Source organism: Mixophyes fleayi, chromosome 10 (genome assembly GCF_038048845.1).
Source record: "Mixophyes fleayi isolate aMixFle1 chromosome 10, aMixFle1.hap1, whole genome shotgun sequence".
NCBI classification, from domain to species: Eukaryota; Metazoa; Chordata; class Amphibia; order Anura; family Limnodynastidae; genus Mixophyes; species Mixophyes fleayi.
This window is the reverse complement of record NC_134411.1, coordinates 40,116,864-40,131,530: the sequence shown is the minus strand read 5'-3', so window position 1 is coordinate 40,131,530 and position 14,667 is coordinate 40,116,864. Positions and strand designations below refer to the sequence as shown.

The 14,667-nt window shown below is 46.1% G+C and overlaps 1 protein-coding gene across 1 annotated transcript in view; it reads left to right on the top strand.

The window, feature by feature from the left end:
• SWAP70 (switching B cell complex subunit SWAP70) overlaps positions 1-13,509 on the top strand; it is a 52,135-nt gene extending 38,626 nt beyond the window's left edge. The window contains exons 7-12 of the mRNA XM_075188507.1: positions 6,558-6,739; positions 8,606-8,713; positions 9,104-9,270; positions 10,159-10,357; positions 12,166-12,262; positions 12,838-13,509. Coding sequence (XP_075044608.1) covers positions 6,558-6,739; positions 8,606-8,713; positions 9,104-9,270; positions 10,159-10,357; positions 12,166-12,262; positions 12,838-12,950 — 866 coding nt within the window. The 3' untranslated portion in view covers positions 12,951-13,509. The remainder of the gene's footprint in view (positions 1-6,557; positions 6,740-8,605; positions 8,714-9,103; positions 9,271-10,158; positions 10,358-12,165; positions 12,263-12,837) is intronic.
• Positions 13,510-14,667: the final 1,158 nt, after the last annotated feature.

Genomic DNA, 14,667 nt, shown 5'->3' with positions numbered 1-14,667 from the left:
CTGGAACAGAGGAGGAAGAATTGGGAAATGGCTCTGGGATAATAAGATGCATCCCGGTCACAATAAAGAATGGAGAAAACCTGGTAGATTCATGGACATGGTGATTGTGTGAGAATTCTGCCCAGGGAAGGAATTGTGACCATCTGCTTTGATTATCAGCGGTAAAGCAACGGAGAAATGTCTCTAAATCCTGGTTGATCCGCTCGGTCTGACCATTGGTCTGGGGGTGATATGCCGATGAGAATTTTAACTCCGTACCCAGCTTTTTACAGAAAGCCCTCCAGAACCGGGAGATGAATTGCACTCCCCTGTCAGAGATAATTTCCTTAGGGCAACCATGAAGTCTGAAGATCTCCTTGATAAATGTGTCGGCTAAGTGACTGGCTGAAGGTAGACCTGAAAGAGGAATAAAATGCACCATTTTAGAAAATCGGTCAATGACAACCCAGATGGTATTGAATCCAGAACTGCAGGGAAGGTCAGTAATAAAATCCATGGCTATACTCTCCCAGGGAGCATCAGGCGTGGGTAGGGGCTGGAGCAACCCAGCAGGAACCTTCCTGGAAGTTTTGTGTTGGGCACAAATGGTACATGCTGCAATAAAGTCCCGTATATCAGCGCGTATGGTAGGCCACCAGAAACGACGGCAGAGAAGGAATGTGGTCTTCTTTATGCCGGCGTGACCCGCAATACAGGATGAATGGGCCCAACGCAATACCTTGAGTCGTAATTGTGGTTCCACAAATGATCGTCCTGTGGGCGGAGCATCCTTCACAGTATTGGTAATAGCAATGATGTTCGAAGGGTCAATAATGCAATGAGGAATCGATGGATTCAGGCGGTCTGTATCATCAAAAGAACGAGATAGAGCGTCTGCCCGCCCATTCTTAGCACCTGGACAGAAGGTAAGAATCATGTTGAAGCGAGCAAAGAATGATGCCCAGCGGGCCTGCCGAGGATTCAGACAGCGAGCTTCCCGAATGAATGTCAAATTTCGGTGGTCTGTTAAGATGGTAACCGGATATAGGGCTCCCTCTAATAGGTGCCGCCATTCCTCCAAAGCTGCTTTAATAGCGAGAAGCTCCTTGTCTCCGATTCCGTAATTAATCTCGTTGGGAAGAAATCGTCTGGAGAAGAACCCGCATGGAGAATGGGTACCTGAAGGTGTCTTTTGGAATAACACGGCTCCAATGCCTATTGAAGAGGCGTCTACCTCCACAAAGAAAGGTCGCTGTTGATCCGGCTGAGAGAGCACAGAGGCCGAGGAAAAGGCTTTCTTCAGAGTAGTAAAGGCAGAAACAGCTTCTGGAGACCATATCTTTGGATTGGCAGATCTCCTAGTTAATGCTGTAATTGGAGCAATGATGGAAGAGAAATCTTGGATGAACTGTCGATAATAATTGGCGAATCCAATGAATCTTTGGATACTTTTAAGACCCTGCGGTTGAGGCCAATTCAAGATGGATGACACCTTGGTGGGATCCATCTGTAACCCGGAGCCGGACACAATGAACCCAAGGAAGGACACTTGGAGAACTTCAAAAACACATTTTTCCAATTTGCAATAAAGATGATATTTGCGCAGTCTTCGTAAGACCTCCCTCACTTGTTCTTGATGAGAACTCAAGTCTTTAGAAAACACTAGGATGTCGTCTAGATAAACGACTACGGAGGTGTACAACAGATCTTGAAAGATGTCATTAACGAAATTCTGGAAGATGGCAGGGGCATTGCAAAGACCGAAGGGCATTACCAGGTATTCAAAATGACCATCCCTCGTATTGAAGGCGGTCTTCCACTCGTCACCCTTCTTTATACGAATGAGGTTGTAGGCCCCTCGTAGGTCTAATTTAGTAAACACTTGAGCCCCGCTGATTCTGTCAAATAGGTCAGAGATAAGAGGTAACGGGTACCGATTCTTGATGGTAATACGATTCAGGGGTCTATAGTCAATGCATGGGCGCAGAGACCCATCTTTTTTCTTGACAAAGAAGAATCCAGCCCCAGCAGGAGAGGTAGACTTGCGAATAAAACCACGTTCCAGATTCTCCTTGATATATTGGGACATTGCCAGGGTCTCTGGGCGAGAAAGGGGATACGTTCGCCCCTTGGGTATAGGTTGATCGGGAAGCAAAGTGATGGAACAATCCCAGGGCCGATGGGGAGGTAATAACTCGGCCTCAGTTTTACTGAAAACATCTTGGAAGTCAGTGTATGCAGCTGGAAGGCTAACTTCCGTAACCGTGGACTGAGCAACAACTTGGGAACCAGGAGGCAGAACACTAGGTAGACATCTATGATGACATTCTGTACCCCAACGAGTAACCTGAGCTCGATCCCAATCCATCTGCGGAGAGTGTCTTCGTAGCCATGGAAGCCCCAAGATAATGGGATTGATGGATTTTGGCAACACCAACAACTGAATCATCTCGCTATGGAGGGCTCCAACCATTAACCGAATAGGTGAAGTGATGAAGGAGATGGAGCCACTGCTGACACGGTTCCCATCCACTGCTGTTAATGATAATGATTGAGGCAAGGGGAGAGTTGGAATTTGAAGCCCAGCAATGAGAGTGGCAGAAATGAAGTTCCCGGAGGAGCCGGAATCCACAAAGGCCGTGGTGGAGAAGGGACCTCTAGGGGTGCTCAGGGTGACTGCCATAAGAAGCTCAGGGGTGTTTTTTGAGTAGGGAGCAACTGTGGATACTCCTAAACCGGCCTCCCTGCTACCGTTTAGGAGGACGGGTTTCCCGGTCTCTTAGGACAGACCTTGAGAACATGTCCGGAATCGCCGCAGTAAAGGCAGAGACGCTGCCTGAAGCGCCTCTCTCTTTCTTCTGGGGATAAACGGGAACGTCCTACTTGCATGGGTTCATCCATAGGCAAAACTGGGTTTTGAAATTGAGGAGCCAGACGAGGAACCACCCGCTTAGAGACAGGACGTTCCTGGGTGCGTTCCTGATAACGTAGGTCTACTTTGATACATAGCGCAATTAGAGTATCAAGATCAGAGGGAAGATCCCGAGAAATTAGTTCGTCCTTAATACGGTCGATTAGACCTTGCCAAAAAGTTGCGACCAGCGCCTCGTTGTTCCATTTCAGCTCTGACGCTAAGGTCCGGAACTGGATGGCATATTGCCCAACCGATAAGTTGCCTTGACGCAGGTTCAGCAAGCTGGTGGCAGCAGAGGCTACTCTCCCAGGGTCATCGAAGACTCTCCTGAAAGCTTCAATAAAGGAGCCGGTGTTATTAAGAAGAGGGTCTCCATTTTCCCACAAAGGCGAAGCCCAGGCTAGTGCTTGACCACTCAGGAGGGAGATCATAAACGCCACCTTCGTTCGCTCTGAAGGAAATGCTCCTGCATTGCACTCAAACTGGATGGAGCACTGGTTCAAGAAACCCCTGCATTTCTTGGGATCTCCATCGTATTTTTCAGGCGTGGGGATACGCATGCCAGAAGTTGCAGTGGATACAGTAACCACACTAGAGGACGCCCCTGGGGCGGTGGTAATGGCAGGAGCAGCAGGCAGGGAGCCTTGTAAGGCATCGAAGCGTGTAGCGATACCTTGAACACATTGTAGGAGGTGTGCTTGGGCTGCTTCTTGCTGTTCTACTCGCTGAGCCAAATGAATGAGAAGGTCCCGGGCTGAGGGTTCCCCCGTTCCTTCGGTAGTCATCGCCAGAGTTTACTGTCACGACTAGTATAGCGTACCTGCTATCGTTGGCACTACTCGGAGGAAGGCGCGGAGTCTAACGTGCCCCTGGTGTTCACCAGGGACCCCCGCAAGGAGGTATGGGCTTAGCTGCAGGAAACACGCAGGTCGCGGTCCTTCCACGAGTCAGATAGCGAAGCACGAGAGGAATGTCAGACAGGCAGGTTCGGCAACGGTGCGGGCAATGCAGGTACACAAGGAGAATCCGAGCGGGGTGTGAATCAAGCCGGGTCGATAACGTTCTGACAGCGAGGTACAAAAGGGAGATCCAAAAGGGGTAGTCAAGGCAATCCGGGTCACAATGGTCACAGGCAAACGGCAATAAACTGGAGGAAAGCAAGGGTCAGGAAACAGATAAACACAGGAACACTGGAACGCTGGAGGACAGGAAAGGACCTGAAACTCTGGCACAGGAGGTGAGGTCAGAGGGACTTAAATAGTGCTGCTAGCCAATGCCCTCAGCACTAGTAGTGCTGTCATAGCTGTAGCGCCGTAGCGCTAGTCATCCTGTAGCGCCGTAGCGCTCTCTTCAAGCAGCGTCCGTTGCCTAGCAACGGGGACGCTTCTGGGTCTGAGCTGGCCGGCCGGGCGGAAGGGGAAGTGATGCGTCTGGTTGCTAGGCAACCAGACGTTCTGTGTGGACGGGCGGGCGGCCGCCGAGCGGCGCCTGACAACTAGGGTTTGATAGCAGCCAATTAACCTGCCAGTATGTTTTTTCTGGAGTGTGGGAGGAAACCCACGCAAACACGGGGAGAACATACAAACTCCACACAGATAAGGCCATGGTCTGGAAAGTTATCACACTAAATCACGTAGAGCGCCTTTAGTTTTGTAAAAATGCACCAATTTGTCCGGCTCACGTATGCATAGGTGCACAGATTGCGCTATTAAAATAAAATAGGGGCGAGGCTACCATTTTATGATCGCCCCGATCATAAATTTAAACGTGGACATTTGTCTCCTGCAAAACTGCTCGTGCAACCATCATTTTTGTTTTCAATATTCATTCAGAGATTGAGGGGAGATCAGATCAGGACTGTCTATATTATCTGTGTCCTACTTATGTGTTTTCAATGCTTTTATTATATGGGTATTTGTGCACCTAGGAATACCATTACCTGCATCATATATGCTGGGATGGTACAAAAGCTTGCCAATTGACAACTCAAAATTTACCGCAACCTCCAGAGCAAACAGTCCTTTTGCTGGAGACAGAGGGTCTGTGCCCCCCCTTTCAAACAGGGAACGGCTGGTAAATGTGCCCTCTCCGACCTTAAATGACCTTTAACTATCTTGTCCTGCAAAAAGTGATCTTGTTTTTGAATGTGGCTGCAGTGCATGGTATATGAGCGAGCTCAGCCAATACATCTACCTCCTACCATCCGCAGATACACCCTCCACGTACATCCCTTATATATGGTGTATGAGCGGGCTCAGCCAATACATCTACCTCCTACCATCAGCAGATACACCCTCTACGTACGTCCCTGATATATGGTGTATGAGCGGGCTTAGCCAATACATCTACCTCCTACCATCAGCAGATACACCCTCTATGTACGTCCCTGATATAAGGTGTTTGAGCGGGCTCAGCCAATACATTCATCTCCTACCATCAGCAGATAAACCCTTTGCGTACGTCCCTGATATATGGTGTATGAGCGGGTTCAGCTAATACATCCACCTCCTACCATCAGCAGATACACCCTCTACGTACGTCCCTGATATATGGTGTATGAGCGGGCTCAGCCAATACATCTACCTCCTACCATCAGCAGATACACCCTCTACGTACGTCCCTGATATATGGTGTATGAGCGGGCTTAGCCAATACATCTACCTCCTACCATCAGCAGATACACCCTCTGCATAGGTCCCTGATATATGGTGTATGAGCGGGCTCAGCCAATACATCCAGCTCCTACCATCAGCAGATACACCGTCTGCATACTTCCCTAATATATGTTGTATGAGCGGGTTCAGCCAATACATACACCTCCTACCATCAGCAGATAAACCCTTCACGTACGTCCCTGATATATGGTGTATGAGCGGGTTCATCTAATACATCCACCTCCTACCATCAGCAGATACACCCTCTACGTACGTCCCTGATATATGGTGTATGAGCGGGCTCAGCCAATACATCTACCTCCTACCATCAGCAGATACACCCTCTACGTACGTCCCTGATATATGGTGTATGAGCGGGCTTAGCCAATACATCTACCTCCTACCATCAGCAGATACACCCTCTATGTACGTCCCTGATATAAGGTGTTTGAGCGGGCTCAGCCAATACATTCATCTCCTACCATCAGCAGATAAACCCTTTGCGTACGTCCCTGATATATGGTGTATGAGCGGGTTCAGCTAATACATCCACCTCCTACCATCAGCAGATACACCCTCTACGTACGTCCCTGATATATGGTGTATGAGCGGGCTCAGCCAATACATCTACCTCCTACCATCAGCAGATACACCCTCTACGTACGTCCCTGATATATGGTGTATGAGCGGGCTTAGCCAATACATCTACCTCCTACCATCAGCAGATACACCCTCTATGTACGTCCCTGATATAAGGTGTTTGAGCGGGCTCAGCCAATACATTCATCTCCTACCATCAGCAGATAAACCCTTTGCGTACGTCCCTGATATATGGTGTAGGATGTTATAGGGTAGACGGCCATTTTGTAAGCGTCATTTACTGATTCCCAAGTGCAGGCACTATTAGATTTTTGCTGAGATAGATGGGTGTTATGGAAGACACATTGTAGTCAGTCAGCAGCCTTCAGTGGGTCCTAGTAAATCACCTCCATAAAATGTTTTCTCTTCAGCCATCCAGACCGTGGTCAAGCTGCAACAGATGGGCCTCAACTCTCCGCACAGAGACGCGCGGCAGAAACGAAAAGCGCTGCGGCAGAAACAACAAGCGGAGCAAGAGGAGCTGGAGCAGAAGATGAAAGACCTCCAGACATCGAATGAGATAAAGCAGCAGGAATTGGAGCTGATGAAGATGGTAAGAGGGGCCGGATGATGCTGTGGCTGGGGGGTTCCTCTGCATCCTCATTACAGTTTATAGTCAATTTGTTTTGCACAGCCTCAAGTTTAACAAAACAAAGTTACTGAACTCTGTATCTTCTGCCAGGACCAAGTTCTGGGACCACAAAGTCCATTGTTTTCTTTAAGCAAATCGAACGTAATGCAGAAAATCCTCTACTATGTTGGTCTTATTTTTACCTGGACATAAGTTCATGTGCGTCACCTAACAATGCGCTTTGATTCACTGCATATGAGAAAGAACTTAGACTTACACGTAGCTGCACTTGTGACTCTTTGGACCTCAGTCATTAATTAAAGTAAAGCAAAAAAGGGAATAAGTTGCAATACAAGGGGTATAAATTAGTTTATTATTTTGCATGTAAGTTAAATACTGGCTGATTTTCCATGTAGCATACAAATACTTGATAGCTTTATTATTACACTGAAATATAAAGTTGATCTACGACATACTATACTATAAATCTGTTCCACATTTTAAATTTACCTCCCCCTACAATGCAACATGGTTTTGCCAAGGTGCAAAGTTACTCCTTTCTTTTTGCTTTGCTTTCTTTAATGACTCAGGATCTTTGTGTCTAGAGAAGCAGATTGGGGCTGTTTATGTGCAAGTACAGTCCACTAAGGGGACGCAGGTTAAGCACCCTGCGTTAGAGACATATTATGCCACTAGACCAGCTCACACTATTTTTCTCAAAGTCATCAAAATCCCAAACCAGCCTGATGTAAAAGGACAGGCTCCTCCAGGCTGTCTATGATAGTGATGACACTGAGAAAGAAGACTATACCCCTTAGCCAACACAGGAGGTGGTTTGATGGTCCGGTGCCTGGTGTTGAAAGCTCTTGCTCAAATCCCTATGCAGACTCTCTTCTAGAATCTTGTGATTCTGCACCGCACTGGTTTATGACATTCAGAAAGTGTGAGCCGGCTCGGTGGATTAGTCAGTTGGTCCATTAGCAGTGGTGGTCCAGCATCCCGGAGCTCTATTACCTCTGATGATGGAGCCCCTTGTTTGAATCCCCCTGTAGGCGTCTCTTTATCTACCTTCTGATCTTGCACTTGGCTGGTTTATGATAGCGATGATTCTCCTTACCCAGCACCGAACGACATTGTCCTAAAATGAGCAGGATAATTAATAGCTGACGAGCCAATCACATTCTACACAGCTTCCAACACTTTCGCCGGGGGAACACACACTGGTTGCCCCTCCCCCCGATTAAGTGGGAACCAGCCCAGGTTGTGTAGTGCTGGTGTTGGTTATTGAATTTAGAGGGGGAGGGGGGGGGGGTGTTAAGTGCAGTAATTTATAGCACACATAAAAACTTAAGTGTGCAGGAGCATTTTTGGGTCATCTTCAAGTCCACCTCTGAATGGGGCTCTATGTGTCTGAGTTCCTATGCTGTTACATATGTTAAAATGTTTGAAATTGCATGTACACTTCTGTGCATACTTGCCAAGTTTGGCAAGTGAGGGAGGGGGCACGGTGACATCATTACAGCCCCGCCCCCTGTTGTGATATGTGGCATTGCATGGCAGGGCTTTAGGCCAGTCTCCATCTGGTATCCGGGAGAATTTAGGAGCAGGGAGAATGTAGGTAGGTAAGTATGCTTGTGATTAGAATCTATTATCTTCTCTGCCTCCCTGCAGTGACCGTTTATAGGCATATGTAGGAAGCCTGAGGTGCTTAGAAGAAAGACTTCCCCCAGAAATCACAGACTTGTGTAAAAATAGTTTGTTAGTAGTTCAATTTTACACTCTTTTTAAGGAGTTAAATATTTTCTATACTTTGAATATGTAAAAGATGTGTTTCCGTTGTATATACAGCAACTACAGGAAGCCACAACCAACGCGGCTTTGGAGGAGATAAAACGGGTTGAGACCAACATGGAGTTACAGGATCGATTTAAAGAGGCTCTGGAACGGGAACAGCAGGTAATTGTTGAGGATAATTAGTCTTAGAATAGCACTTTCTCCATTCTCGGGCAGCATTAGGCTGCCGGTGAGTAGGAAATATGCTTTGTGGAGGAGGGGGGCCTTTGCTGGGGCTCCCAGAACATGGTAACTTGCAGCAGTGCTGCATTAAGTATCACTGCGATACCTAAGAGGGCTGCTTGGCTCTGTACTGTATTTTCTTAATTCTGATTAAATCAGAACAATGGGTGATAGCTATGAAATGGCACAAACTGGAAGTCTGGGGTCTAGTGGTCTGACATGAGCCAAGACAACCCTCTTAAGTTATAGAGCCCTTGAAACCACGGAGGAGGAGGAATAACATGTAATAACACATGTGTCAGTCATATCGTCGCTCTTTCTTTCCTGTAGATTCGACTACAAATGGAAGAGCAGGTAGCACAGAAATCCTCGGAGTTAGAGCAGTATTTAAAGAGAGTCAGCGAACTTGAAGAAATGTATCATCGACTGCAGGAGGCGCTGGATGACGAGAAACAAGCTCGCTTCGAGGAGGAGAACGCCCGGCTCCTTCAGACAAGGTGAGACACTGTCAGCAAGGCAGAGGGACCTACATAAGCTCTAAGTCCCATTATACATCAGTGTTATTGCCCTAACATGACCGTGAGAGTTTACATCCGTGTGATGTCTACAGTCGACTGAAGTAGAGTAAGTTGTCTTGTCTATGCTAGCCAGGGGTGAAGCAGGAATTAGGAAGGGGTAACAGGTTTGAAAGAAATGTTGAAATGAGCAGATATATGGAGAGATGGTGGGTTAGATTAAGTAGTAAGTGGTAAGGGTAAAAGTGGATAAGTGGGGTAGGAAAAAGTAAGCAGTGGTTAGTGAGGGGGGGGCAGAAAGATTACAATAAAGGATAAAAAGGATACACAACATAAAAGGAGTAAGCAATGGGCAAAGAGATAGATATAAATATGCTGTAGACATGGAGAAGAGGCAGGTGGATGGGATATAGGAAAGGAAGGGAAAGGAAATATGCGATGGAGATACAGAGCTATGATGAATGAAGAAAATAGAAGATTGAGATTACCGATGGAGTACAGTTTGGTGCAATAAATGATTTTTATACATTAACCTAAATATTCAAAGCCATTCACAAAACTAATTAAAGATCAGTTGATCAGATAACACAGACCCAATCCCCATTGTAATAAAGTCTGTATGTAGGTCTTAGGGAAGAAGTCACAGGAGATGACTTGGGGGATGGAGGAGAAGGAATGAGGGTGTTGACATTTGTCTTTGTATGTGAAGGGGGAAATGGTTTTATAGATATGGAAGGGGAAAGTATAAATCCACCGTAACCTGTAAATGGGACGCAGAGTGGGGGGGGGGGGGGGGTGAATTGAACAATATGATTGTATGATTGTTGGATGGAGGAAACTCATCGGATTGGGGGCACGTGTCATTCCCAGGCTCCTGGAAGAGGAGTCATCGAAGAGAGCGATGATGGAGGAGCTGCACAGGGAGCAGGAGATCGCAATCAAGATGACAGAGGCCGAGAAGAAGGAGCTGGAGGTCATCCAGGAGATTAAGGAGAAAGCCCTGCAGGAGGCAATGCAGCAGCTGGAGCAGCTGGAGAAGGAGCGGCTGGAGGCCTTGGAGCAGTATGAGGTGACTGACACTCAGAGAGAGGGGACTGGGCCTCAGAGAGAGGTGACTGGGCCTCAGAGAGAGGGGACTGACACTCAGAGAGAGGGGACTGGGCCTCAGAGAGAGGGGACTGGGCCTCAGAGAGAGGTGACTGACACTCAGAGAGAGGGGACTGGGCCTCAGAGAGAGGTGACTGGGCCTCAGAGAGAGGAGACTGACACTCAGAGAGAGGGGACTGGGCCTCAGAGAAAGGGGACTGGGCCTCAGAGAGAGGTGACTGACACTCAGAGAGAGGTGACTGACACTCAGAGAGAGGGGACTGGGCCTCAGAGAGAGGGGACTGACACTCAGAGAGAGGGGACTGGGCCTCAGAGAGAGGGGACTGGGCCTCAGAGAGAGGGGACTGACACTCAGAGAGAGGGGACTGGGCCTCAGAGAGAGGGGACTGGGCCTCAGAGAGAGGTGACTGACACTCAGAGAGAGGGGACTGGGCCTCAGAGAGAGGGGACTGACACTCAGAGAGAGGTGACTGACACTCAGAGAGAGGGGACTGGGCCTCAGAGAGAGGGGACTGACACTCAGAGAGAGGTGACTGACACTCAGAGAGAGGGGACTGACACTCAGAGAGAGGGGACTGGGCCTCAGAGAGAGGGGACTGGGCCTCAGAGAGAGGGGACTGACACTCAGAGAGAGGGGACTGACACTCAGAGAGAGGGGACTGGGCCTCAGAGAGAGGGGACTGACACTCAGAGAGAGGGGACTTGGCCTCAGAGAACCCTCCAACCTGTGGTGCACTTAGTGGTCCACATGGTCTCCAAACTTTAACTCACACACACAGTTTTGTTCATTGCAGGTAAAATGTGCTCCAGTTTCTGGGCTGATGGCGCCCTTGAAACATTTCTAGTATTCAGACTTGTGTAGGGCGGCAGAGAGTTCCATATACATCAACCTCAGTAGATTTAACTTTTTATGAAGATCAAAAGATGTTTCATTATGTTAATTTTCTGTTCAATAAATCCCATCTTTGACCTCATATCACATCACACACCCTCTCGCCCTCTATGCTCTGCCAATAACCGGCACCTCGACTCCCCACCATATTCACATCCCACATCTGCCGCCACCTATTGAATGCACTTTTGTGTCCAATCGTACTTTTCCAAACCTCAAAAGTTTTAAACACTGCTTAAAAAACCACCCCTTTGTGTCAACATGACCTTTCCCGTGAGATTGTGAACTGCGAGCTGGTCCTTCACTCCTCCTGTCTTCTTGTCTGCATCCAGCTACGTTTCCCTGTCCCAATACGTCCTGCTCTTGAGTGATATTTTTCGGACGACCACTCAGAAAAGGGAAATCTGCGAGGCCGTGCATCGATTGTGGACAAAGTCTTTCACAATGTTTTGTAGCCTCACGAACATCAATAAGTATTTTTTTTGAGGTCCTCAAAAATCTACGTTGTCCTGATGGCCATTGTGTGTCCATAGGAAAGTGTACCCTCTAATTTAATTACTGTCCGCCCAGTAATGCAGCTGATTATCCTGGAGGTTACAGTAAAACATTCCATATTGGAATGTTCACTAAAGATGTAAACAGGCACAATGTTTATTTGTAATAACAATCTCTTTAGTCATTATTAGGGCAGGTGACAATCACATTTCAGGTTAATTTAATGGCAAAATCCAAATAATTTTAATGGTTTCAACGATTTATCTCACCACTATCTATAGACCTTTCATATATCGGATATATAACAGAGGTACAAGTTCTAAATGACTTAATTCATTGTTCCATAAACAATATTTCATGTTAATATAACTCTTTCATTTCAGCAAGTTAAAAATAACTTGGTATTGGCAACTAACAAGACGAGGAGTTGGAAGGACAAAGTGGCTCAACATGAAGGTTTAATCCGACTAATACAGCCAGGTAAGACTGGGTCAGGTCACAGCACAAAGGTTTCCCTTCCTAGTAGAGTAGAGTTTGGAAGAGTTTTGCAGATGACTTGACTGACATACTTATATACATTAAGTTAATGCTAGAAATTTGACAGCATTCAAACTCACATTTAGATATTACCATATACTGAAGATTTTGCAATGCTGAGCTATAAATAACAGGATAGATTAATTGGCGAATAGTGCAAGTGGGATGTTCCTCATCAATGTTGGGGGCCTAAAGTGAAACTCCAACAGTTTACTAGTTTGGGGCATGTAGGATTTTATTTAAAATAATGTTGTGTCGTGAAAATTTGGGTAAGATTGAGCTGTACATTTGACCTGTATAGCTCATATTTGGTGCAAGGTGGATAAATAAATTGGATACTATTCCTCACCTTAAATGTTGAGCTTTATGGCTTAGTTTTCAAATGGGGAAAGTGGAATTAACTTTTTTTCGGAAAGAATTTTAAATTAATTCCCATTATCAAATATAGGATTATATGAAAAAATAATAATAATAATTCTAATAATAATAATACATCACCAAAAAAATACTCATTTCAGGTTCTAAGCAGCCGGTGATGACCACAAACTGGGGACCAGCTTCTTTCACCCAAGGGGAACTTCAGGAGAGAGAGAAAAATTGGCAAGAAAAGAAAAACCCCACTGTGGACTAGAAGCTCGTTAAGCAAACACAGCGTGGACCAGAAGGCAGAACGCAATTAGGAATTAGCCTGAGGCGCTCTCAGAGATTGTGGCTCTAGTATTTTAACTTGTTTAAATGTCCAAGATGTGCTCACTTTAAAAAAGGGAGAAGACGCGTAACTGTTAGTTATATAACTGAGTAACTCTAACTGCGGATTTTATGAATCCTGTGAATGTCCCCTGCCTGGAATCTGCAGAAACATTATTTTTTGGACCAGCAACTACCGCATCATCCGAACATTGTCATCAAAACTGGGACTAAAAAGACTTTTCTGGGATTGGGTGCAGCACGTTTTGTTAGTGTCAGTACAAAACCTTTAAAAATAAAATATCGTTTTGCGTTTCCCTCCAGGACAATTTAATATTTTCAGTATGTGTTTTTTTTTTATTTGAAACTGGAATCCAAAATTCTAATATTCATTTGTGAATTGAATCTCATGTGGTAATAGGAATGTGGTATGTTAGTAGGATTCTTCCAGAGAATCAGAGATGTCATGTCCTTCTTCCATAAAATGTTATTTACAGAAATAATTCTGATCTTTTCCTTTTTTATTGTTTGCATTACTGGTACACCAATCAATATCAACCAATCAATAACTCTCAAATGTTTCTGCAGAACTTCCTATAGCAACTGCCTTAGAGAGAATTAAGAATTGCTCCTTCTCACAAGGAACATATAGGTATATAATAAATGAAGGGCTGCATGCTTTTACCAACAATAGGCGTTTTTTTTTTTACAATAGCCATAGCTGAAGCGTTTGGAGGAAAATGTTCGGGTTGCAGTGCAATGTATTTATAGGGCGCCACAAGGTGTCCGTAGCGCCGCACAGGGACAAACAAGATCACGGTGCGAGGTGAGACAGCACGGTACAATTAACAATAAGCACAGTAACTCAAGAAGCTCAAAGCACAGCTAGAGAGAGGGGGGGGGGGGGGAGGGGGAGAGGGAAGATCCGCATACGCCGGAGCCCAAGAGGGAGGGCTCAGTTGACAGGAAGAGCCCCAGAGGGGTGAAGCGAAAAGCGAGAGGGGTCGGTCTACGATATTGCCAAGCATGCCCAAACACTTAATGGCAGCCTGGGCATGGTGGGACCTGTAGTGCACCAGGGACAAAATGGATTTATAGACTTCAACAATTAATATTACCCCACACCCACAACCCCAGGGGCATGTCCTAGTGCTATCTGCACAGGGTTGTTTTAACTGGAGGGTTTCCTGTTATAGTGTCACCAGCCCCTAACTCTAACCCTAACTCTAACCTTATCCCTGGCATATTAGGGGTAAGGTTAGGGTTAGGGCCACAGAGCCACAAAGCCTAGTACTAGTACCAGCCTAGTGTCGAAGTCAAATAATTGGATGTAGTAGTTTCAAATTAATATCCATCAATCTGGTTGTCTTTGTCTGAAAATATGCGAATAACACTCTCAACGGTGTGGAAGGGCGTAGTAACCACAACACATGGGAACACTTCTACACTCATGTACACTTACACATTCACTTGTAAATAGTTCCAACACACAGTCGTTTATAACCAAATTTATTAGAGTTTATAGTTAAATATAATTATGTTAAATGCACTTTAGTGATTGCCCATATGCCAGTGTTATCTGGTACGCATCTTATGTGATTCCTTGGCACCATCTAGTGGTTGATACTGAGATTGCTAAGATCTGCCAAATGTTCACCAAA